Consider the following 26,540-nt stretch of genomic DNA (forward strand, 5'->3'; position numbering starts at 1 on the left):
AGCTGTCATTGTGTGAGACTTTGCAACCATAGAATCAAACTTGTGTGTGTATGAACTGTTCCCTTAAAGAAAGGACACCAACATGTCTCAGAGCAATCCAGTGGTGCAAGGATTTCCCAAAGGTACCTTTAATGTGTTTGCATCACAGCAGCAAGCAGTAAGTGCTAATTTTGGCACTGGGAGTTAGATGTGCAGCACTACACATTAGACACCAAGTCATCCCAACCAACATTGTATCCAGGTGAATAGAGAAAGTGAACTACAACATAGTACTATGAGCACATACGAAATCAAGTAATCTGTATTCTAGCACAGTTTCAGCTTGTAGTATTAGAAAAATAAACCTAACAGCATTACTGATCCGGTGAATACCTTTTCTTTGCCGACGGGAAATAGTTTAAAAACCATGAGAAAAACCCCACACTTTAGTTCTTGTTCTACAAATGTTAGCTCAACTGTAGTAATAAAACTGCTGTACATAAAGCACTCTCTGCACTTTTGACAAAATAGTTGGAGCCAAAGTAATTTTTTCAATACTAAAAAGTCACAGCTATGTTGTATGTTCAGAAACTCCATTCAAATCTAATGAAAGTGTTGCATACTAAATTACAATATTGTAGCAGAGGCAAAAGCTTAGAAGCTCATGTACAGTGGTAAGTTAAGTGTCCCACTCACGTCTCTATGAACTCCAAGATTGTCTCTTTGCTTCAATAACCCTTTATCTGCCATTTTCATTTCAACAGATAAAATACTCTGCTGAGTATATAAAAACTGTTATAAAAAGGCAATCAATCATAAAAGATTAGGTATTGGCAGGCATGTCAGCTTTTTGTAATAAAAAAAATAGCCATTATATCTATTTAAATAAGGCTTCTTGTTACAGATTGTTCCAGTTACTAAGGAAAAACAAGGCCTGATGAAACAACTAACTACCCCCCCAACAAACCTTACACTTCCTGCCCCATAGACACATTCTACAGAAAAAAAGTCATTTAATGTGCAAAGTGGCAAAACAAACACTGGGGGAAGCTCTTGAAATGATAAGCCCAGTCTAGCTTCTCTTGCAGTATCTTCAGAATCTTTTTTAAAAAAAAAGAAAAATATCTAAAACAAAGTTCTAAAATACACAAAAACCCTTCATGGTGATATTCTTTCCGAAACAAATATATACAGCACATTAATATGCAATATGCAAAAGCTTGGTGTTGCTGTCGGCAACATTATGCCCTCCCCAACCCTATTCACAAGTGTACCTCTACTAAAACACAATTACATCACTAAGCCTGTTAGTTTGAAACGGGAATTTAGATCACTCAGAACGTGTAGATTTTTGTGTAGGGGCTCCATTCATTTGATTCCGGGTTGTAGACTTCCACCGTGTTCAGGAATTCGTTGCCGTCAAAGCCCCCAACCGCGTAAATGGTGTTTGCCACAGTCGTGATGCCAGCGTTGCTCCTCGGCGTAGTCATGCTTGCCATCATCTTCCATTCATTCTTAGCAGGGTCATACACCTCCACGCAGCTCACGGCGTGGGAGCCATCAAAGCCTCCACCAACAAAGAGTTTCCCTATGAAAAAGGAATAAAAGGGGTGCTTAACTGCTCAGCACCAAGCATATCACCAAATACAGAGAACTTTCCAGGCAGACAAACTAAGCCAGAACAAATGAATTTAAGATTTCTAATAGGAAATATTTGCCTTATTCAGGTTCTGAAGTTAGACTAGTAACCTGCTTCACCTCTCTTTATCATTAGAACTCTTGCACCTATTCTGGAGTAATTTCAGCCCAGTTCAGATTCAAACAGAAGCTGCACGGTGATGTTTTCGAAAAGAAACTCCCCAAAATCAAGTTTCTCAGTTYGCTGGTTAGTTTTTATTTTCACTGAAGGCGCCGTCAGTTTCCTTCTGTATCGTCTTCTCCCTAGCAAGCAACACGGCTTTGCGTTCTATTGGCACCGCAGCTTAGCTAGCCCGAGGGGCCAGCGAGGACCCTGAAGCCTACCATCGTGAACAGCCACTCCAGCTCCTCGTCTAGCCACGTTCATGGGAGCAATCAGGGTCCAGGTGTTGTTCTCCGGATTGTAGCGCTCGACGCTGTTCAGGCAGTTCCACGACTCTGCTCCTCCGATGATGTACAAATACCCACCTAGCTCACATACTGCAGACTGATGTCTCCCTGCAAGTCGAAAGCCGTGAGTTACTGCCAGCCACCGCAGTCGCACGCTAACACCACGCAGCGGCTGACACTTGATAAATAAAGAATTAAAATTCTTTAAGATTAGATACGCATTTTTTCAACAGCTTCTCTTCCCTCCCCTTCTTAAACTACACAGCAAACTCACGGATATTAAGGGGGGCACAGCTCGTCCAAGATTTTGTTACAGGATCAAACACATCACAGTTCTTAAGTCCCTTTTGACCATAAGGATCTGAGCCACCAACAATGTACAGTTTTCCATTCAGGGCACATACTCCTGTTCACAGAAACAGGAAAAACAAGTAAACTCATAAATTAGTAGGGGGTGGGGATGGACAGACAGACAGACAGTCAATCAACTGCAGATGTGTTACCTGCATTGCAACGATTGGTTCTCAGTTCTGGAACAGGAGTCCAGTCATCTATTTCTGGCTCATACATTTCTCCACAGCTCAAGTCATCTGAGTGACCGTTTGACCCACCCACAACATACAGCTGCCCCTAAAATGGAAAAAATAAGCATCTGTTTTGCATATTAAAAAACAATTCAACTCATTATTACTTTATTAACCTTGTTAACTACAGTAAAACAACTTATATTACCATATTTATTAAAGTTTGCCACATTTGYTCCACCTACTTCAAGCTATTTACATAATTCAACATTTTCATCTACTCTCCACCCACACCACATACCATCAGAACTGCCATCTGGAATCGAGCTCTTGGTGTTCTCATAGGCGCGATGAAAGTCCAAGAGTCCTTCTGGGGATCGTAGCACTCCACAGTGCGCAAACACTCCTCTCTGTTATACCCACCTAACACCAAAAGCAAAAGGTCAGATGGTAGCAAATTTCCAAAGACAACTGCTTGGAAGTTAAGAACACTGGCTCTGTAAAACAGCCTACACGGCTGCAGAAGACGCTGTATATTTCTTTCCAACTCAGCAAGTTGTTTGAAAGAACTATTTCTTTTACCTGCAGCTATTAGCTTGCCATTAAGCTCAGCCGTCCCCAATCCAGATCGAGCGTACTGCATAGGAGACATGGGCTTCTCTATCACATCGCTTGGCTGAAGCTCGAAACTCAGGCTCTTCAGCAGCCGCGGCGTGCTAGTGGGAGAGCTCTGAGGGCTGTTACGTCCGTGCAGGAATATTACACACAGCACACCATCCAAGACAGCAAGACACAGATAGGTATTACCTGTAGTCAGGAGAAAAGACCAATATATTAACATTTTAAATGGATACCACCAAGGGGCTTATGATTATGCTTCTTCCCTACTTTGTGAGAAAACACTATTATTACTGTTTAGGGTTACTGCTTCCAAGTGTTAAAGAACACTGTTTTTAAAGATGGTTAATGCAGTGCTCAAAGTATGCGAGATGGCAATCTCAAGAGGTGCAAGGAGAAAGTTTCCTCCCACACACTGCAAATAACTCATTAAAGAAAGAACGTTTGTCTACAGTTTGGACTCACGTGGGCTCTGGAATGGCCTAATAGAGCAAGATTTGGATGGTCCAAGTTTGGCTCCAGTTCTATCAGAAACATCTTACGAATTATTCGCCAAGTTACTTGATTTGTGTCTATTACCTCATGAGTAAGAAAGAACATTTCTGTATTTCTTACAGATGTTAAAGAGGATCCCTAGTGCAAATGGGGTGGTAGATACATAATACTAGGCATCTTTCAGACCAACCAAACCAACCAAACCAACCAAAACCACACACACACACACACACAGATACTCACTTGATGTTTTCTCTGAAGCAATGATTTTCCATTCATGTTTAGGACTCTGAACAGTAGCATTTGGAGAAAGACTTCCAGAGGAGCTGCTACTTATCTGCTTGTGATCATTCTCACGTGGTGGCTTCTTCTGCAAAAATCAAAAGGCAGCTACAGAAACCTAGCCAGAGACCACACCTCGTTCTACCTTTACTTCTCTGATCTGAGCTATTCAAGAGAACACTTTATCTACCACCTCTGCAGAGCATCATTTATAGCACACCTAAAATAAAACATCTTACCTGCCTACTCAACAACCACGGCTGAGAACATCCTATGCCTTGGTACTCATCWCAGCCTATGATCACTACTATTGTGCTGCTAGTCTCTGACCACAAATCATTTTGAATTCCTGGAGAAGTCAAGTATGCATTATTATTAGAATTTTCAGATCTAAGAAAAAGCCTACAGCAATTTGGACAGAAATTATTTCCAACCAGAAGCCTAACTTGCAAATTCTGCCTCTGCAACTCAATTATATAATGCTACTTGGAAGTGAATTAACTATTCTCTTCATCCCCTGAAGACAAATTAATTTCGCCTCAGTTCCCCTCTGTGCTTAGATTATTCTTGGATTTTACTCCCTTGATGCTTTCTGCCAAGAGATCTCTGGTTTCTTTTCTTCTTCAGTTTAATTTATACTGTAGTTTATACTATTTCGCTAAATTAAAAGGTGCATAGAAGTAAAAATCTGCATGTCATCTCCCTCCTCCCCTCCTCCTTTTTTTTTTTTTTTTTTTTTTTTTTTAATATCATAAGAACCAGATCCCCTGGAATGTACATGATTTTTCTAAACACTGTCATAAGACTTCTGAAGTTTATCACCTAACTCACACTTCTCTGTATTAGGTTATTTATAGCAATTTGACACCTGGCAACAAGTTGACACTCGGCTCCGCATGATAAACAATTTATTTGTGGGTAGCATGTTTTTTATTTCTGAATCTTCCCAATTTACAGCCTATTCTCCTACCCTAAAATTGCCTTGATAGACTCAATTTCAAAAACTTACAGCTTTTCCAGACCCATTATCTATGGGTTTCTTGGATTAGTTCTCTTGACTGTGGAAGACTTCCAAGGGTTGGATGCAAGTTTCCAAAACTGGTAATTCTAATTACCAGAAAGAATATAAAGAGAGAAAGAGAGAGACAACTCCCTAGCCTCCTTTCTGAAAGTAGTTTTTTGAAACGTTATCTGTCAGCTTCTAAGTATTAAAATGAGTAGCAATCTAAAGTTATGACATCTCTTACAGTTTATTAAAAACAATTAAGATTAGCTGGCTCCTCCTTTTCAGTTCTTTTCGCTTCTAAAATCCATGTTCCTGGATGAAGAATATTTTGTATAAATGATCTGCGAAAAACTTAAGGAAATGTACTTTTGTACCAGCACATTCCACAGTTATCATTTAAAATATTAACATATATTGGCTTCTAGCTCACACTCTTAATTTGTGGAGAACAACTGGTAATTTAGATCTATTAGCCCTTGTTTCTTAAGCAGCCTCAGTTGTGCTTAGCTGTGTTTTACAGGAGTTGAGAATTAATGTTGTATCCGGGTAGAGTGACCTCACCCCCAAAAGTCATCTCAAAAAGCAGTAATTTGTACACAGTCAAAGCATCAGCTATCTTTAAGCCAGAAATTATCTACTGCTGCTTTTTAAAAATCTCTTATACACTGTCAATGTGGCTTAAAAAGATGCATGGATGCTGGAATCTGAAGGACTAGAATTTATCTGATGCCTAGAATGTTTTTCTACGCCAAAATTTTAACAGCTGCGTAAACCATTTACATAAGTGGGCATACTGCCAACCAAACAGTCCATGATTCTTTTCAGTCTCTTAAATACGATTTCCCATACATCTCTACTAAGCTACATAAGCTCTTGCTATAGCTGACTGCTTTACTACCTTCTCTTTCTTCTGACAGCCTAAGATTAAGTTTGAAGTCTGAAGCACTCCATTCTGGAAGGACTCGCTCTGTTTCAGTCTGCCAGACCAACCGGAGGCAGAAACTAAATCATTGCCTCCAGTGGTTTTGAGAAGAAAAAAGATTCCCGTAACGTATTTCACCATTAAAGCTACTCTACTTGCTGCAAGACACAAGACTATGTGCTGTAAACTGCTCCAGTCTTCCTGAGGTTACCTCGGACTGTCTGCAATTGGTACCTGCACAAACTGAATGTGGTCATCATCACTGCCATACACCTCAGCCTGTCCATCTAGCAGATTTCCATCAAGCAGCTTGTGATCAGCTGAGTAGTACAGCGTTTGAACCTGCAAAAACAACAACAGAATACCCATGTGGCTACCGTCTCCACTGCTACTTAGCTACAGGCAGATTACAAAAGGCAGTCGCCAGCATACTTCTCGTCATCTCATCTCAATCTAGCAGAATGACAAAACTAAAAGGAAGCAGATGTCATGGTGGCAATCTTCTAACACTGGGTGAAGGTTCCTTGCTTTCTCAGCTTGAAAGAAATCTTCATTTTCCAAGGACTTCTACTGATTTTCCAGCACAGAAACATTAGACAAGCAGGATGTACATTAATTTGCAGAATTATACAAATTCATAATCTCATGCAAGCATTTCTGTTATCCCCGCAAACAAGTTTTCTGCTTTGAAAAATACATATACGTATCTCGATCGGAAAAAAAAAAAAAAGAGAGAGAAAAGCCAACAGTGGTCTCTAAAAGAGAGGTACAGGGATGAGGGAAGACAACACATATTTAGGGTCTGGAAAAACTGTTGTCCATGACTAAACATCAGATGGAATTGTTTCAGTGAAACGCATCTGAATTTCAGTATAAATCAAAACGTTTTAAAAGAGTTATTCCAAGGGGAAATATACACATGCTAACATATGACAGTATCAAATGTACTTTTGCTTATACAAAAGCATTTTGAAGATCTATTACGCCTGTAATAACAAATGAGGAAAATTTTGTGATGTTTCAAGGATTTTTTTTAAATAAAGTCCACTCTTTACAGCCAATTAAAAATTTAAGATTCCCCACTACTTTTTTCCATTAGAAACTGCCCAGGCTACATCTATTATGAGTATTCAAGAGTAAAGCTATTTAACAACACACAACTTTCAAAATAATATATCCTGTAAAGGAGTAAGTAAACACCATTAAATCATCATCATCGTTCTCTGCCCACAGCGGATTTTCTTAGGAGAACTGGGGCAGGACTGCTGCTTCTGTACGTGTCAATACACTCGAGGTTTCTTCTTGGTTCTTCAGCCTTGGTATCCTAGTTTTGTTAATAAACCTATGGGGAGATAAATCAACGGGGAGGAACAACCATTAGAAGCTTTTACCTACTTCTCATTTACAAGCAAAACCTGCAAAGGAAAACATCAAGAATCTACAGCAAGTTTCCGTACCACCTCCCCAATTCTAGAGCCAGATACATGCCACTTTGAAGTTACTAAACAGCAAACAGTGAGCAAAAAGAGGAAAGCAGAAGACCAGACTGAACAGTTCATTCAGCTCACCTGAATACCCCCCCAGTTTCTCAGCTTAGGGGTACCTACAGTAAAATTTAAATTCTTTAGGGTCATAGTTTTAAAAAGTGGCGAAAAAATACGAAAAAAGAAAAAWAAAGGGATCATCCTTCATATTGATTTAAGGTGTTTAATCCCATTTTCTTAAAGACTAACCTCTTCCATTAGATCTTCCAGGCTGTCTCCATTCTCCCAGATGCTGCGCTGTACCCAGTTGATTACCTTTGTGTATAATTTGCCATTGCTGGGTAGACCTACATTGTCTTCAAGCATTACTTCAAGCTTGAAGTAATAAGATAAAAGGAAGTGAGTTATTGAGTAATTTACTGTGTAGATTTTACCATTATATTTGTACCATACTGTACTTTACACAGTGAGCATCACTGCTTAAAAGAATACTCTTGCTTTACTGCAGAGCTAGAAAACACCATCTACTAGGGGCTTTCAGCTTATGCTGCAGCAACTAGAAAGCATGTTTATACACAAATGCAGTTGTGTTTTATGCTTTCTTAGAAAGAGGACACATACTGTCCACCCTACAGTTAAATTTTACATTAGTATGACTATTAAGCAAATCAAGTGTTCCCATGGTTTTGATATAACTCAGAACACATGAAGTGCTCGTACTCTCAAAGAGATAGTGTAACGATTCCTTGCGTTGCTATATAGAAATGTAATTTTTAACTTCCTTCCCTCCACCAGAATCACGTGCCAGAAACAAGCCTACAGACTTAAACTAACCTTTAACCGCGGAAGTTTGAGAAATTCCTCCTGTTCTGAAATATGCAAAAGATGTTCCTGAATGTAGCCATCAATCTTGTTCAACAAACGCAAGTCTCCCATACAGCTTGCAAAGTTTCGGTAAGAGATGCAGCTCTGAACATCCATCTTAGAGAGCAAGTAGTCACCACAAACCTGTTAAGAAAGAAGGCTGCACTGTAATTTACAAGCAGACAAGATTTTTACGTGTATAAACTACTCATCCAAAACACAGCAACTGTTTGCTAACTGCAGAATAGTCACAGTTTGTCCCTCCGTAAAACAGCACTCTAAATGAAATGTTGCCTACCATGAGAATAAGCCTAAGTTAAAAGATACTACTATACATACATATATAGCTTAAACAYACATATACTCTCACCCCATGCTTTTCTTTTGAACATCTGTTCAAAACTGTTTGTCTGCAGTTTAGTGAAGATAAGAATCCCAATTTCCTTGTCAAAAGTATCCCACTTGTAACAAGAGTAAGTATTTATAAACTCAAGTCCTAGAAAACTTATGGCTGAGAGCATGGAGATTATTCCTTTTTCATATACGACTGACACAGATTTACAGGTCTAATTATGCCCTTCATAACAACCAAGCACACCACCATCTTCTACAAACTCAACTAAGTTATGTAACCAGTTATGAGTGGAACAATTCTGATTATACTGGTGCATAAATACAAAACATCAACAAGCCTTTCAACAGAAAGGTAACTCAGGTGGAAGCGTTACATACTGGCATCACTCAGATCAATACTAAGCTACTGAACACCTAAGGAAGGTTAGCAGCTGATACGCGCTTTGACAGAATAATTAACTTTTTTTCCAATTAAACATCAAAAAGCATAATGCTTCTGCTCTGTGAGAGCAGAAAAGACTTCTGGAAGAGTTGAAAATTGTACCTGTTTAACTCTCTCCATCTTCAACTTCTTTGCTGCAGAGTATACATCTTTCACTAGTTCTTTATCAGCTTTTAACCTATTGAAAAAATATCATTTCATTACTTTGATTTTTAATTAACATCTACTTTCTTTAATTTCTCAGAAAAATACTTACTGAGCAGTATAGGCATAATTCAGTAAAACTTCAACAGCTTCTGGATTGAGATCATCAAACTTAACATGAGAAATTCCATGAGAATCACTGTCACTATTGAAGATTTCAAACAGGTAGGGACTACAGCAAGCTAGCACAGCTCTGTGTGCCAGCATCTCATGTCCACATACCTATGTATAAAATACAATCAAGAAACCCACAGGCCATTAAACATTTTAAAACATATACTACCATAACAGTGTAAAGGCATACCCAAGATGAATATCACACTTCAAATATTTTTTTTAAAAATCAATACTCAATGCTATCTTCAGTTTACCTCAGATAGCTGGGGGGGGGGGAAATATATACTTTTAAAATATATAAGTAAATATATACTTGCATATTGAATATATGTATAATTATAATATACATATAATATATATATAAGTAAATAAGTAAATATACACACATATTTACATAAAGCGTGTGTGTGTATGTATGTGTATATATATATAAAAAATATTGCTTTGATCAGAGAAGGGAAATCAATGTATTTGAAATGTATTTTCCAGAAAAACTGGGTTCTAAAATCTCATGTCTCAATCAATGGAAAAAAATAGCATGAAGAAGAAAAAAAAATTCAACCGTTATATTTAGGATGAAAAGAATTACCTGGAGTCGAACATCACAGAACTGACCACTTTTACGTAAGGCATTTAGTTTGGCAACAGATGACTCGATGAAATTTTCATCCTCAAACATCAAATATCCATTAGGAATCATTTTGCTATTGTTTTGGCTGAAAATAGAATAGGTGAAGTTCACAGATCCATTTTGCTTCAGTATAGAAGTATTATTAACACTTCTTTCTCAAACATCAAACATCCATGAGAACTTTTTCAAATCATCAAACATCCATCAAACATCTATCTACTTCATAAAAGCCTAGATGAGCACTACTGATGATAAGGACTGTTGACAACAATCCTGCATTGACAGAGATGGCCTGGATTAATAACTTTCAGAGAGTAAGACTAACTTTTAACGTGTCCACATCACTTCAGTAAGTTCCAAATCCAAACTAACTGCTGAACATGTGCTAGCCCCACAGGAATAAGCTTGGAATCATGGATTACATAAGATACTTTATTCTCCTCTATGAATATCAGATTTAGTAGATTCATCATTATTTTCTGCTCACTATGAAAGATGTCATACTGTCCAATTTCATTTTTGCATGGACCTAAGAAAACAGCTATGTTGAAAATAGTAAAAATCGAGAATTTAAAGTGTCAAGGAAGCAGAACAGCAGCTATGAAAATACAAAACCACCATTCACCTATTTAACTGTCAGAGTAATGACTTAACTCATGATTTTTAGTTACTCTAAAATATTTTAAAGAATGTAACATCAACAAAACTGATCAAATGAAATATATTCTGGGCATATATTTTAAGTCATCATGAAGCTAACAAACACTTCACCTGAAAATCTTACCCACATACAAACATACCACCRCAGGCAAATTGGAACACAAAAAGTTTTGCTAGGTAAAGTCCACTTTACAAACATGGAGCTAAATTAAGAACACTAAAATACAACCCTTGAATGGGTAGCATCTGAGATGACCTATATATCTGAAATAACGTCAGCTTCCTAAGTTTAAGTTGCTAACAGATGCAAAGTAGAGATTTCTCAACAATTTTATAGGAGGGAAAAAAAAACACCTATGTGGCATACCTCAAATACTTCCAGCAATGATGGTACTTCCACCTGAAGTTTAAGAAAATTCTAAAGATCAGACTTCAAAAAAAAATTTAAAAGAGAGTGCACAGCAAAAAAGAATAACAAGCCCTACACAAAATAAATCTAGCTTTAATCCACTTAATTTAAATTGACTTGCTACACAAAGCACTTGACCCTAAAATGGTCACTCTCAAATGTTTCCATTCGCATACATTTTCATAGGTCTGATTTCAGGGGAAAAAAAAAAGTAACAGAATTTGAGCAAAACTATTTCTAATCATATACACAGCTAACAGTAGTATTAACTTACCTAGTAATGTATTACTGCAAATTTATAACTGGGAGATCTTAAAATAATCCAATGGTATCACTTTATTAAGACAGAGCACTTCAATGTCAATATCTTCTGACAGGGAAGATGTTTGTTGAAATGCAAGCAGACGTGTCTTTGCAGCTGCTATACGGATTCCAAAACTATCAGGCTTAAAGATGATGTAATGAAGTCCTTAAGAGCTATAGACATGAATTTCTTCTGTGATAATCATGCATCATAATCTGTAATAAAAAAATAATTATTAAGTAAGGATAAAATATATTACTACCACTATTTCAGATGAAACTTTGTCAAATGGGATTGTGAATCCTCCCAGGGTTGGGTGCTTATGCTGGGCTTTTTGGGAGGGGAGGAGAAGGAAAGGGCAGGAGCAGCGGGGAGGGAGCAGGCAACGAACATGCACTCTGAAACCTCTCTCAACCCTGACCCCACTTCAGGGAAGCACTGCCCATTTCTTCCAGTGTGCTCCCTGTGGCAGCTCCACAACTATATTCGTATCTACACACTAAATGCCACATTGCGAATCAAGTTTCCTGAAAAAAAACAGACGCAGCTCATTTTTTCTAGGCAAAAAAATAAAAGTCATTCACGTTGTAAGAAGAAAGCTCCACTATTTAATGCCTGGCCAACACTTAAAACATGATAATTTTGTCAGAGATTGTACCTGACAGTCTCTAAACAGATCAGCGTATCAGGCATGAAACAGTAATTCTCAAGAGCAGTAGGGGGCATCATCCTACAGTATTCTCCCCCCATTAACACAGAAAAATTGCTTATTTCATTAAACACTTCAATATTCAAGACTGTATTTCAATAGGTAGATAAACAGGTCAAAATAATTGCTGATAATTTTTTTAAATTTGGCTRCTAGAAAAGGCATGAACACATTCACATAAAGGAGGAAACAACCTCTCTAGAACAAGCAGTGGCATCTATTTGTAAAATAATCCCCAGTGCAGGGAATACTATTGAAACACTATCCTAGGGACTACAACTTTAACATCAACACACTTTGTTAAGAGAAAATCTCCATACATTTAATTTATTTTTACTACCCTACAGGCATATAATGAAACTGAAATCTATTTACCAAATATTATTTAACTGTAAGTATTTGGAAGTCGGCACTTCCTCCTTTCTTGCTACAACTGGTATAACTTTTTGAATTTCTAAAGGAAACAAAGTGTTTCACTTCCTGAAAACAGAAGCAAGCTGTCTGATGTCCATGCTTTCCCCAAAGATTCAACTCATTTGAAACATTCTATTATTAGCCATACAGGGATATTATTTCAACAGAAGTGTTGCAATGAATTAACATAAAAAGAATTATATTTCTTCAATACTACCCAGAAATAAACAGAAGAACTGCCACAACGACACCTCTGATTTTATAATTTCAGGTGTTAAAACTTCCACTTTGATTACAGGTCCATTTCATATCATTCAGATACAGCTAGGCTTATTTAGCTAAATACAAATTATTTATTTATTTTTATTTTTTAAAAAGGCAAGGAAGACAAATTCTTAATTCCAAAAGCTGCACTACATAATCAATATATGACCATGACCATTCTGGCAAAAAAATCAGGCCTACCTGACTGCCTCATCTCTCAGAAGAGGTTTTTTTACTGTTTACTGAGTAGAGGTCCATAACAAATTGTTTACTGCTCTATCATCCAAACAAACAGGCTACTTAGTCTGTTCATGCACTACATTGTACATTCCCCCATATTTGTTCCTCAGGAACTGTTGCGAAATACCAGTATTGAGGCTATTGAGAGATTTCAAGGTATATGACAATTATCAAAATAATTTCAATTAAATTACAGAATTGCCCTCAATCAGTTTTTCCCTCTGGCACATTTTGCACATTCTGCCATCACAAAAGAACTTTATTTCATCTTTAGTGCTGCAGCTTTGCCCAATGTACTTGCATATGACCTTCAGGACCTATAAAGGGCACCGAAAACAATTATGGGTTGAAAAAGAAGATTTGCCTTTTAAGTCTTCCTTTGTACATGAATTATATATATATATATATATATATATATATATATAATATTATATATATATATTATATATAATATATATATATATTATATATTTATATATCTACACACACATTATATATATACAAAGTAAGTGTTGCAGTGTATATGCATGTGCACCCATATATGTGTGTGTGTGTATAATATACATATTTTTCTTACATTCAGGCATATAATATTACTGCTTAATCCAAACATGCAGGAATGTGAACCTCTTAATTATTACTATAACATTTTAATATGGCTTGATGTGAATGGCAAATACTGGCTTTCATGGCTAATATTAGTCAAAAGACATTAAATAATAAGCATATTCGTTATTGTCCACACTCTTTTTGTCTTGGAATATTACTACTAGGATAATTGTTTTAATCAGTTAAAATTCAATGAAAACCCAAGAACTACTGCATATTCTGTACTAAAGCCTGTGAACAGATACTACAAACAAATTCCTTTCTAGAATTATCTTTCTGAGACATAAATAACCGTCACTAACAGTTTAGTTTGATTTTTACCTCTGTTTTTTTCTTGCTCACTGCATCGAGAACTGACAGCAGTTTTATAGTAATCCTTCATGATTTTCATCTTTTAAGTGTGATAATCAGATAACTGCAAGCCAAGTATGAAGTCTGATGTTTCTGAAATGATTACTTTTCAAACTTCATCAAAAAACCCACAGTTAATTAAATATTTTTAAGCTACAGAATTAACCTGCCAGAACCTGAATAACATATTTAAGAAATTTTTTACTTGAGAGCAGGCCCATTTCCTGCACTTATTTTTAAGATGAAGCGAAAGCACAGAAGTTATACATAAACTTGAGGTTTCCATTCTAGCTTTAAAGATTAATACTGCCTTTGAGCCCAGAGGCACCACTCTCAATCAAGACTCCATCATGCTAGGTATAATACTGTACGAGATTCGGACGGGATAGAAGCCATGAAGCATTCACATGGTGTTCCAGTGCTACAGCTGTACCCAAGTGGAAGAATGCCAGTAGTCAAATGACTGTCCAGCTGGTAGATTAGAATATAAAAAATCTCAGTATGTGCACATCGGTGTTTAAGAGAATTTTACAGGCATTTGGACTCAAAGACTGTTTTTATTTCTTACATGTGCCAGTAGACCATGAAAGAACCACAGCCCATGCACAATACACACTAAACAGCATAAATTTCTTGCAGATAATTTGACTTCCAAAGCAGAAAATTTCCCCTTTCTAAGCTTATTTTTTCCATTTCAGTTTAAATATATTCAAAGCAGCACTTACAAAGACTCACCTAAATAACTATGACACTAAAACTTCTCATCCTCCAGTAAACTCTCCTCTTTAGATGTAACTTACAGACATAAATACCAGCAAAATATGATTAGCCCAGACCTAAATGACCAGATGAGCAAATAAATATCAGGATTACCATTTAAATTGTTAATTGTATTTAGAATTTCAGATCCCCCCCACTCAATTTTTTTAAACAATATTTCACTGTAGAAAGCACTCCAACATTTAGAAAACTGGGGAATTATGATTACTGTTGCATTTCTCCAAGGACTTCACAGAGTTAGCACCACCTAGGACTCTCCACTATAAAGCCAGGAATGGTACGAGTTGTAGTCTCAGATGAGACTCCGAGATGACAGGTCCCAGAGGCAAGTGTTGAGGCAGAAGACAATACCCCTATTTCCTAACAAGACAGATAAGGTCCACTTATTCATCCTCCTAATCAAAGACTCTCATCCTTATATACTCCACTGGTACTTCTCACGTACTGTATTTAATTAAAAAATAATTAAAAAAATATTTAGTGCAAATTTTGCAGGAACCGTTTTTTTTTAATCAGATTAAGATATTACCTCTTAAACTCAGTAAGTTAACGTTAAATTGGGGAAAGTCCTTTTTAACCTTTCAATGTAAACGCTGATACTTGTTGGTTATGATGATTGACACTTAGTAGACACTTGTTAATACAATAAAAATAATGCAGCTTAACACCACAGCTGGCTGAGAAGTATTTGTTAGCTGCTGTGGGCCTTTCTGCTGTTCAGTCTAAGTCACAAAAAATATAGGTCAGACCTATGACTATCCATAGGCTGCTACTTCAATCAAAATATAAAACCAAGTATCCTCAAAAATTTTATTTCATGAACTCTCATTTATTTATAGTAAAAAAATATGTAGTTCTTTCATGCCTGAATTTTCATTTGGACAGAACATTATGAACTAAATCTTACATCAACATGCTTAACACCACAGCTCAGGCTTAGCTTTTTTACATTGGTAATTTAAAACAAAAACTAATAGAATTCGTATGAATCTTCTTTCGCACATTTATTTTTCCATTACTTCCAGATTAAACCTTTAGTGGAAAATAACTAAGACTTGCTAATGAAATGGTTATATTTCTGTGCTAATCTACTTCAGCCGTGTTCCACCCCTCCCCAAAGCAAGGGGGAGGGGTGAATCTTTGCTACCAGTGGCCAAGCTTGAAGAGAAAGAAAAAGTACTACATACTTTTCCTGAAATCTTTCACATCTATTCCAAGAAAATGGACTATCCTCTAAAAAGAGTAAGTGTACAGTGCTCTTTTAAACACACATTTATGTTTCCAGGCTGAAAAAAAGTTCCTAGAAGCAGTTTCTAATACTAATGTTACTAGTTAGACTATAACTCACAGCTGTAACACACCAGCTTCCTACTCAGTATTAATTTCTAATAATGATGTTCTCCTATGTTTTGAAAATATTATCTTCCATTGTGTCTTACAAAGGGGGCGCAACAGCCAGTTCTACACTTTTTCTGCATTTCATTTTTCCACCTTTTTTTTAAAAAAAAATCTGCACCTCATTTTCCATCTTCTACCTCATACACACTCCTGAGCTCTTTTCCTTTTTTCCTCCATATAGGTTTTCATTTCGTTCCCACAGCCCTTTGAAAGTTTATCAGACAACCAGACAACAGATTTTCTCTCCCATCTGGGAAGTTCTTGCCTCCCCTCCATCACCTGTCCCTCAAAAGTTCAAGTGGAGGCAAGTAAAATTAGATCTATTTACAGTAGTTAAAGTACTGTTTCCTAACTGGAAAGTATTCCTCAGCTGTTGCATCCTGTGCTCCAGAAGCTCAGTTTGTAGCTACAAATCCACTTTCTAAAATTAAATCAACCTCACCATCAGATCACTACATCCTGTTTAATTTTGTAGCTCCATGACAGGAGAAGATAAACATGATGCCCACTTACATCCTTCACTGGAAGGAGGAAAAAAAAAGAAAAAAAAAGAAAAGAAAGTCTTCCCTTTTGCAAACTATTACAATTAAGGAGAGATGTGGTGGTGAATTTCCCTGAGTCTGTCCCTGTTCAGTCCGGGTATCCTTCCCCCTAGCAAAGGCTCAGGTGCCTTGTCTCTCACCTCATCAACATTCTTCCACCCTGCATAAAATTGCAACTACTTCAGTTTTTACATACACAGGAACATGAGACTATTCCCATAAGAGAATAACAGCGAAGGTGCCAAACCTAAGAGTTTTCTATCTTTAAGTACCTTCGGGAAATCCTGAAAAGCAGCCGGGAGCCTGCGCACGCARGGAGAGCAGCCGCCACGCTGCAGCTCCTCCAAACTTGTCAGCGACGGTCACTGGGCACCTCCAGAAGCGCCAACGCGGAGCGGAGCCGGCGCTGCTGCCCCCTTCCCTGCGCCTTCCCCGCACCGGTGCCGACGACACGGTCGCGACACCGGCGACCACCCAGCACACCTCCTTCCGCCCAAAACGTCGGGATTCCCCCCCCCCTTTTTTTTTTTTAACTCCAAGGGGATTGTGACCCCCCCCCCCCACACACACACACACACACTGCAGGCGGTTTACGCGCCGGAGCCGAGCGCGCAACGCTTGACCTTGGAGCGGGGCCGAGGCGCCCGGGCTTTGCCGGGCCCCAGGCGCTAGGGCGGCGCCTCCCCGCCCCCTGCTCCGCTCCGCTCCGCTCCCCGCGGCGGCCCCGGGCAGCGCCGCGGCCCCGGGGAAGGGGCGGCGGTTGTGGCGGGGGGGGGGGGCGCCCGCCGTACCTGGTTTCTCTCAGCGCAGACGATGCTGTTCATATTGGGAGCGTCCAGGCTGCGGGTGAGGCCGACGCGGGAACGCAGCCGCGGGCGGCGCGCAGGGGTAGAGGGAAGGAGAGGAGAAGGAGCCGCGGGCCGAGGGGGACCGGGACAGGCCCAGGGCAGAAGCGCCGAGCCGAGTCGAACCGAGCGGAGCCCTCCTCACACGCCGCCACCGAGCAGCAGGACGTGGCGGAGGAGGCAGCGGCGGCGCGGCGCCCCGCCTCGTATCCGTCCGCCGAGGAGCGAGTGCGGCGACTCCGCCGCCGAAGTGGGTCAGGGGAAGGTGCCCGGCGGCAGAGGAAGGGGAGGGGCGGGGAGGCGCGGCCGCGGGCCCGCGGCTGGGTGCCGCGCAGGCGGCAGCATGGCGGCGGGGGGGGGAGGTGGCGGGGGCGCGGCCGCCGGGCGAGGGGAGGCGGGAAACGGCCGTTACTAACGGTCGCTGCTCGCTCGCGCCGCTGCCGCCGCCGTGTGGGGCCGAGCCCGCGGCGCGGGGCCGCAGAAACGGYGGCTCCGAGAAGCAGCGAGGAGTCCGGCAAGGCCGCGGGAGGGCGGCTGAGGGAGGCGCGAAGGGACTCGAGCAGCCTGGCGGTGCCCGGCCCGGTTTGTGCCGCATTTCGGCGAGCGACAGCCGTCGCGGGCGGTCGTAGCGCTGCTCGGCCATGAGCTCCCCTCATTCAGTGACTGTTTTTCTAAGCTTGCGTGTGTTCTCCCCGCAGCTGTGCCTTTCACTCGACAGCCAAGGCTGCAGCTCGAGATTGACCTATCTTGATAGAAAGATCCGCTCAAGTTTAACTAAAAAATACTGTTTCCAGTGATGCAAATGCTCTGTGATGGCCTGTGCTGCTCTTAACATCCACGATCGTTGTGGTGAAGGCATCTACCTATCTGAGTAAGAAATATCCCCCCCCCCCGCACACACACTTTTCACCATAAATCATATCTTGGTAGACAGGGTAGTTTGGTGAAGGCATCTGCCTATCTGAGTAAGAAATATCCCCCCCACACACACTTTTCACCATAAATCATATCTTGGTAGACAGGGTAGTTTGGTGAAGGCATCTGCCTATCTGAGTAAGAAATATCCCCCCCACACACACTTTTCACCATAAATCATATCTTGGTAGACAGGGTAGTTTGCAAACAGCATTGCTGATAAACAAGGGATGTTTGAAGTCTTCTCTGTTTATTATGTGTTTGTATACCAGATAGTGTTAATGGGTTTCTGATTCATAGCTGAGGCCCTGAGTGCTACTGCAATATAATAATAAATAAAACATGTAGTTGGATAAAGTCAGAGGTTCCCTGCTTATTTACTGACTTTATCAGTGCTTTACGAGTGACCTTGACATTTTACTCTTGCCTGTGCTATTTTTCCCCTGTGCTTTTTCATGATCCTGAGGCTGCCTTGGTCATAAACTAGGAAAGCTATAGGAGATTATATCAGATGTAGCTTCAGTGAGTTGTCAGATATTTAAGACATACATGATAATATTTAGCCATTTCTCTGCCATTCTTCAAGATTCTTCTAAGGGAAGCTGTTTCAAGACTCTGAAGTTTAATGGTTATGAGGTTACAAGAACACAGCACTTTAATGTACTGAAAATAATTCTCATGTCTAATGAGAAAAAAGCAGAGTTGTTAAGCTGTAGGTACATTTCTCAGCTATGCAAATCCCTCTGCTCTTTCTCAAGATGTATGTGATAATCAAAGACCCATGCTATGATTTGTACCTCTCTTCAGGTTCTTTGTTTGCCTGCAGCAAACATTTTGACTTTTCACCTCTCTCTAACATGTTTCCACTCCCTCCTCCTTTCATTTTTTAAATTACCAGCCACACCTCAGTGCCTGTCTTCCCACTCTTTGCTTTCTTTTTGAATGAAGCTTCTTATTGAGGACATGCTAATCAAATGTACATGTGGTAAAGCTGGGAGGGAAAGGGAGGTGAAGACAAGCGGCAAGTATTATGATCAAATAAAACAGCTCTGGGGATGTTCCTTAATTAAGTAAATCTGAGGGTTATGCAAGCTGCTGTTACAGTATCCTTAGGAAAGGATGTGTCTTTATGAATCACGATTAATCTTCATTATCAGCTACTGCTATTAATATCAAAGAGCAAATATAGCCTCTTCTTTACAGCACAGAGTTAACAGTTGGGTATTTCAAGTTCTTTTCACACAGATTGTAATGACAAGGGAATGCATTTGGGCCTTCGTAAATAGTGGCTAGACTCAGTGCTACAAAATGACTACAACTCATTTTGGACGGATGAGTTCTGATCACCCAAATTCATCTCCCACTAGAAAAAGACTTTTGTCTCTACTTCTAGCTTTGTGATTACATGGAATTGTTTTACATCATTAAAACGTAATTGCTCTATTTGAGATGCAAGTAACTGTGTTTCCCAAAATGATTGAAAAGACTTCTGTAATGTATAAATAAGTTTATTTCAATTTGTTGGATACTTTGTGATCCTAAATGGTAAAAACAATTCTTACAAAGTAGACCACTGAAAGTGAAAAACAAGCATGCTCTTTCTGGCTGATTCCTTTGCTCAAAAAATAACTCTCAGAAAGACAGGAAGATTGTTTTCTTTCTTTGCCAGATCATTTTTTCTTACACGTAAAACAGTAGAATTAACATTACATATATGAGTACAACTTTGTTTGAACTTCAGCTAGGTTCACTGATGACCGCCAAAAGCACATCTTGAAATTGTCAGCAACTTTGCACAAATACTGTAACCGCTGAAATGACCGGGTCAAGACTGAAACTGTACCATTCCCTGAGTTAATGAACTGCGGATGATAAACACTAAAAAATGATACTTAAAACTCAGCCACTGGCAAGTAATGAACTGAAGGAGATTGGTGTATCTAAATGAGGTGCCTGAAAGAAAAAGGTGCTTGGTCTAACAGGAAAAGCAAGTAGCTACTATTGTGAGATTGCTGAAGCATGTCAACAGGTAGATGGCAGAAAATTGCAGTGGCAAAATTTTTCATAATGTTGCTTGGTTCATAAAGAAGATTGAAAAAACAGTGCCCCACAAGAATAAATAGATTTTAACTTACAGTGATTATACTACTTTACAGAAAAATATTTGAGAATCAGTCAGTAGAGCCATCTCAGTTACTGCTGTAACCGGGAGAAACAGCAGTACGGAAAGTACTATTTTATTACAGCCCTCCTCTCTAGTGCATGAAGGTTGTACAAAGCATCATTCCCAGCTAGATTCTGAAGGACAGGAACTGCCAACGGAGCTGTGAAGTGGAAAAAAAAAAAAAAAGAAAAGAAAAAAGAAAGAAAGAAAAGAAGAAAAAACTGCATTTCCACCTAGGCACATGCATATTTAAAGACCAGACTTTATTAGGAGGGACCAGTGGGACTGAGCTGACACTCGGCAATTATGTTAATAGGAGCTGAGCCAGATCTGCGGTGATGTTCACAAGGATCTGAGAACTCTTAGGTTAGCAACTATACTGTCATAACATACTTGAGATGTCAAGAATACTTCTTTTACAACAGTGCATTTTTATGCTGGTATTCTTAAATCACAGTAAAAGTTTATTTAATAATTGCATCATATTTTTATGACTTCTGCTAGCATTTACCATTTGAGTCTCTTCTCTTCTTCCAGCATGAAGAATGATTTTTGAGTTCTTCAGCCACACCCATCAACTAATGTAATAATAGCAACCACTCTAAAATCCACCTTTTTTCTTAACTTTGAGTAACTTGAAGTTATGCTTGTGGAGGGTCTAGGTGTTCTGTATACCTATCATCTTTCATCTATGTGTTACTTTAACAATTAAGTAATTGTGGAAGATACGTTCTTTCTAATTAATGAAGGGAAATTCTGATGTAATATTTTRATTAATTCATAGGAGGAGGAAAGGAATTAGCATTTTGTCCAGTAATTCTTCGTAGCATGTTCTCTATGTTGTGAAATACATACTTGAAATGTTTGTAAATCTTGAAAACTAGTGACAGTACCAGTTTACTGGTACAGAATAGATGGTTTAATACAATGAGGTTATTTGAGATTTACGTAATTACAAATTTTGCCTCCAAATGTGGACCAATATCAGGAGGAATAATAGATGAGATCTCTACAGCTTAGATATGTCACCTCTGTTTTTAATTCAAGAAGAGCTGTTAATGTGTTCCTTGTTTCATTTGCTTGGGCAGAAAGTTACAGTAAAAGGAACTGTTCCTTGGCCTTCCTCAGCCAAGGGCTGAGTTGGTGGAGGACAATAGTTATGCTTAGGTGGAGGTGGACTCCCATTTACTTGCAAACTTTGGCTGTCACCTCTATTATCTCTTCCTCTATACATCTGGAGGCAGTAGAAAACTCTGAGACCTATTATTTGTGATATTTTACCACTTTAGACAGATATCAGTGCTGTTAAGCTCTGTTGGAGGGAGAACACAGAGCTCGGTATTTTGGCAGAGGCCTGTTAAATCAGAAAAGGTGTAAAGCTTCTCCACTTTTCTTGCAAATGTTGTTACGCCTAGATCAGGCAGTTTGTAGGTGCTCAGTAGTAGTAATACACAAAAGTCAGATTGCTATTTCCTACCCTGTATGACTATTCTGATGGTCCTGGTTTCAATATAAAGGACTCCGGAAGTCTAATGTAAACATCCAACGTCTAAAGGAAAGGCTGAAATTGTAAAGTTTGGTATTGCGGTGGCTTAATGTTATGACAATACATAAATACTGCTTCTTTTTGAAGCTTCGTCATGATGAGTGTATTTTTTTATTTTAGAATGGTCTTAAAGATTTGTTTACATCCCATTTGATGAGAGCAAAATATGTGGCTTGGATTGCAACATTAAAAATAGAGAAAAGAAGATTAGTCCTAGAAGTAAGAGTAAGGTCTGTTTTCAGGTAAGGCATTTTACAGTATATCTTTAATTAGACACATGCACCTTTTCTCATTTGGTGCATTTTAGCATAACTCAACTAGTGACAGCAGCAGTTAAGGAGCTGATCCATAGCGTATAGGTTAAGTTCTCTTTTAAGCAGAAAATTGTATGAATGAACAAAATGTTTTATGAAACTAAATAATGTTTAGCAAAAGCTCATTTAAAAGAATGTATATATATTGCAGCTGAAGATCACCTTTGTCCTTCATAATTATCATATATACCAATCTACTTATTCCATAACTTTTCCTTGTTATCTTTTGGAAGAATTTTGATTGCTCACTGGAGTTGCAGAAATCCTTGTATGGAACATGTTTTGGTGGTGTCTTGGCTCTCTGAGTCCTTAGCAATGACATTTTTAATGGTGTTTGGGGTGTAGAAGCTGTCTTGAAATTAATGATCTGTGTTGGCCTTGTTCCTATAAATTCTGGCACATCATTTTCAGTCAGGCTGTCTGATAATAAGTAATCCAAGGAGGGCAGTTTGCCTTGCCTTTCTCAGTTCTTAGGCAAAGCAATGATAATCTTGGATGAATTCTTTAATTAGGAGCAAAGATTACAGGAAATTTAGACACAGTATGCAAGAACACCAAAAGGCCCACTTTTAATAGACGAGAGAATGCTATTCAACTTCTAAAGGCTCGTTCTCTATAAAGTTTCTACTGTCTTTCTTAAACTGTGTAAACAACTTTCCTTCTCAATTTCAGAAGACACTGTTCTTCCACCACAATGACTTTTCTTAATAACAGATAGTTTTGTGTTGGATGGAAAATCAGAGACTCTCTTCAATACCAAGGTTATAAATTATGCCTTGACTAACTTCCATTAAATAAACAGAAGTCTTTTGAATTAATTACATTGGATTAAGTCCATAGGCAACATGCAAAGGATTCTGATACATGGCCAATAGCTGATGTCATTAAAAAATGCCTCATTTACCTACTAGTCCTTAATGGATCAATCAGTGGTGTGATCTCAGAAACACAGCTTTTAGGGTGAAGTGTCATGGGAACTCCCATCTGCAAATATATCTTACAAAACTATAGCTCTTCCAAGACAATTTTCACCAGATGATTATTGGCAGATCAATTTTGTGAATGAGGATACCACCTCTCTATATATCACAAGTTATTTTTATCTGATCTTTGCCAGTTGTAGCAGTATTTGACCCAGGTGTAACATCAAATTGAAAGAATAGACGTGCATATGTAAACTGTGTAATTGTATTCACAAAGCAGCATCTGTCCTGTCATCAACCTCTGAACAAACAGATCAAAAGCTGATATACAAATCTGGTTCCCCAGGAAATGTGTTGGGATATGTTAAGGAGATTTCCTTACAGTTCTGTCTTCTATGTCTTTAATGCATTTTTTATTTTCTGGATTTATTACTGCTTTGGACTATGCATGTTCAAGAATTTCTCAGCAGTTGGATCAAAAATCAGCCTTTAAAAAATCACTAGTTTATGTTTTTTCTGTGGAATTTGGAATTTTACCATTGTTGAATTCGGATTGGAAGCCTTCTTATAATTGAATGAACTCTACCATGCTTTCAAGCTACATTCATTTCTGGTTTCTGGGTGGTGATGTCTGAGACTATATCCTAGTTGTTCATTATAAAAAAAGCTGACTTGTTCCATACACCTGTATGCTTTTCTCATTTCCCTAAGGACAATAGTTTCTTTGGCTCAGACACCATGTTCAGAATGTTACAATAAAAGGCTGTCAAACAATTTACTCTGAAATTGCTTGCCTTTATGACCCTTAAGCTTTCTGCCAGCTTCTGACTGTGAACGCAAGCAGAAGCTTTGTGCTGTGTGTCCTTAGTGYTGCATTCACAGAATGTGTTTGTTGCCTGTATTGTAGTCTGGTAGCTCCCATCAAGCCTTTTTTTCCCCCTAAATCTATACCATAGCTTTCACTTATGATCCCAACTGTCTTTAAAAATCTTAAGTTATGAGAATGTTTCCTCCAATATTAAGAATGGTAGCATTTAGAAATCTCTGGAAAAACAAAACGAGTCAAATCAAAACAAAACAACACCCCACCTAATTGTCTCTAATGAAAGGAAAAGTTACCTCATTGTGGGATCACACTGGCAAAAGACAGTAAAATGTAAAAATCCCAGAGGCTGCCTTTTGTGCCAAAGGGTCAGTGAATCCTGTTACCATACCACAGCTAGAAAATACTGCTTCTTGCCAATGGTGTGTCACTTGCAGTTCTGCAGGCTTTTACATCCCTAATCTGCTTGTCTGTAATTAGAAACACTGGAATACAACTTTGGTAACAGGCACAATGCCATCCTAGCAGATTGGGAGATCATGTCTTCACTGAGGACTAGGGTCCAAGACAGACCATATTCATTCCCATGTCTGTGAGAAATACACTGTCATTGCCATCTTGGATTCAGGTTTGTTTTTAAAATAACATGGAGGCTTTGAGCATGGGAATGACCAAGTAGTGGTTTTCATGCTTTTCAAGGGAAGTAGAAGAGAATTAAGCATCCTGTCCTGTTGTGATCTCAGTAAAATGTTCCTAGCAATGACCAGAGATTTGTATTAGTAAGTCCAAAGTTGCTGTTTTGATGCTTTTTTTTTCCAAGAAACAAAATCCCAGAAGAACCCAGAGTCCTTCTTCTTCTTCTTCTTTTAGTTTATGCTGGCTTCTAGAGCTAAGGAGAATAAAATTGATGTAGAAGTTAGGCTATGCATATACAATCTCTCCAAATGCAGAAGAGTAGCATTATTTCTAAAGTCACTTTTACTGTGCTTATATATTTTATCCACAATAACTCTATGTTTAACTGCACTTCAACCTGAAAAAACAGAGGACAGATGTAACAGGAAGGTAGCAGGTTAGTGAGAATGGTTCCTTTAGGAATGTTTTGCAGATATGAACAGGAACAAGCCAAAGATGAACTATATTAGTTCTTGATCAATAACAATGAATTAATCTTWAAAATCCATAGTTTATTCTTTCTGTAGGACACAGAACATAAATTTATTATAAATATGTCCCCACTGTGCATTATTCCGTAACTTGACAGTATCTGAAAAATAACTCTGGCTTTARTAAACAGACTTAAGTCTTTGATTTCAACAATGTCAGGACTTCATTCAGCACATTTTTTATTTAATGTTTGGGAAATGTCTCTTTTATTGATATGATTTTTTTCCAAAAGCATCAGTGAGTGCTTCAGCGAGACTACACTAGATTATGGACTTTGATAGGGCTGACAAGGAGATGAGTTCTTTTGGAATTGAAGGTAGAGTTTAACCAGCAGAGTACATGTTGAAATGTTTTCTTTCATATGAATCATGATACTTTGCAATTCTGTAATGCTTTCTCTTTGAAAACCTCAAAACTATATGTAAATGAATTCAAAAGCATAGGAGTGGATAGGAGGAGATAACAGTTATTTTATGTTTATACCCCATTTTCTTTTTGGTTTTTTTTTCACGAATGAATGGACTGCRTGAAGAGAATATGCTGATCTGCATGCAATCACAAAAGGAGTCTGTGGAAGAACTGGCAACACGGATAGAAAAGCAAGGTTCTTGATTCTTGAATTTACAGAGGAGACAATAAAATGAAAGCCGGGGCAGTCTACAGTTATCAGAATCTTTGTGGGACTTCTGCCAGCGCAGCGTATGTTGTATATCCGATGAGTAGTCTGCCATTTGAGGGGTGACATGAAATACCTGCGAGGTGGTAGGGAGAAGGAGCTGGCTGCAGCAGAAAGCAAATGGTGGAAGTGATTTTTAAGAGGCGGTTGGAGAGCAGCCTGAGATTTTAACAGCTGGTTCTGCTGAGCCGCCTTAAACTGCTTTGAATGCAGTCCTGAATGTGGCATTGTTAGTCCCAGCGTATCAGCCAAATTGCTGCCTCCTGAGATCTGTGTGGGAGCTGGATCTTTGCTGCCTGGATCTTCTCTGCTCTGCAGAGGTGGTAACTATCTGTATCTTTAGCAACTTGCTCACTTTCCTGGAGCCTTGAAGAGCCTGGGGCTCACCACAGGGAACATAGGGCCTATGTAAGGAATGCTACGATAGCTTGAGCTATAAGGACTTTATTATATTCCTTATTGCAGTGGGAATCTCCT

General features: G+C 38.8%; 1 protein-coding gene and 1 long non-coding RNA gene across 2 annotated transcripts in view; one reads left to right on the forward strand and one right to left on the reverse strand.

Moving 5' to 3' along the window:
- Positions 1 to 96: 96 nt before the first annotated feature.
- On the reverse strand, positions 97 to 17,571 carry IVNS1ABP (influenza virus NS1A binding protein). Its single transcript, XM_085315670.1, has 15 exons — positions 17,482 to 17,571; positions 11,354 to 11,598; positions 9,969 to 10,095; positions 9,315 to 9,484; positions 9,161 to 9,236; positions 8,233 to 8,406; positions 7,648 to 7,773; positions 6,149 to 6,256; positions 3,948 to 4,074; positions 3,174 to 3,398; positions 2,893 to 3,014; positions 2,571 to 2,697; positions 2,342 to 2,473; positions 2,002 to 2,175; positions 97 to 1,567 (listed from the first exon to the last, which is right to left on the reverse strand). Exons 3-15 carry the CDS (start codon positions 10,077 to 10,079, stop codon positions 1,314 to 1,316), a joined length of 1,926 nt encoding a protein of 641 aa, XP_085171796.1. The 5' UTR covers positions 10,080 to 10,095; positions 11,354 to 11,598; positions 17,482 to 17,571; the 3' UTR covers positions 97 to 1,313.
- Positions 17,503 to 26,540, forward strand: part of LOC146589775 (uncharacterized) — an 88,252-nt gene continuing 79,214 nt past the window's right edge. Inside the window, exons 1-3 of the long non-coding RNA XR_014897113.1 lie at positions 17,503 to 17,578; positions 18,234 to 18,406; positions 22,281 to 22,402. This is a non-coding gene — a long non-coding RNA (uncharacterized LOC146589775). The remainder of the gene's footprint in view (positions 17,579 to 18,233; positions 18,407 to 22,280; positions 22,403 to 26,540) is intronic.

This window comes from Rhea americana, unplaced genomic scaffold, assembly GCF_003343005.1.
Source record: "Rhea americana isolate MKP2758 unplaced genomic scaffold, rheAme1 scaffold_434, whole genome shotgun sequence".
In the NCBI taxonomy this organism is placed as follows: Eukaryota; Metazoa; Chordata; class Aves; order Rheiformes; family Rheidae; genus Rhea; species Rhea americana.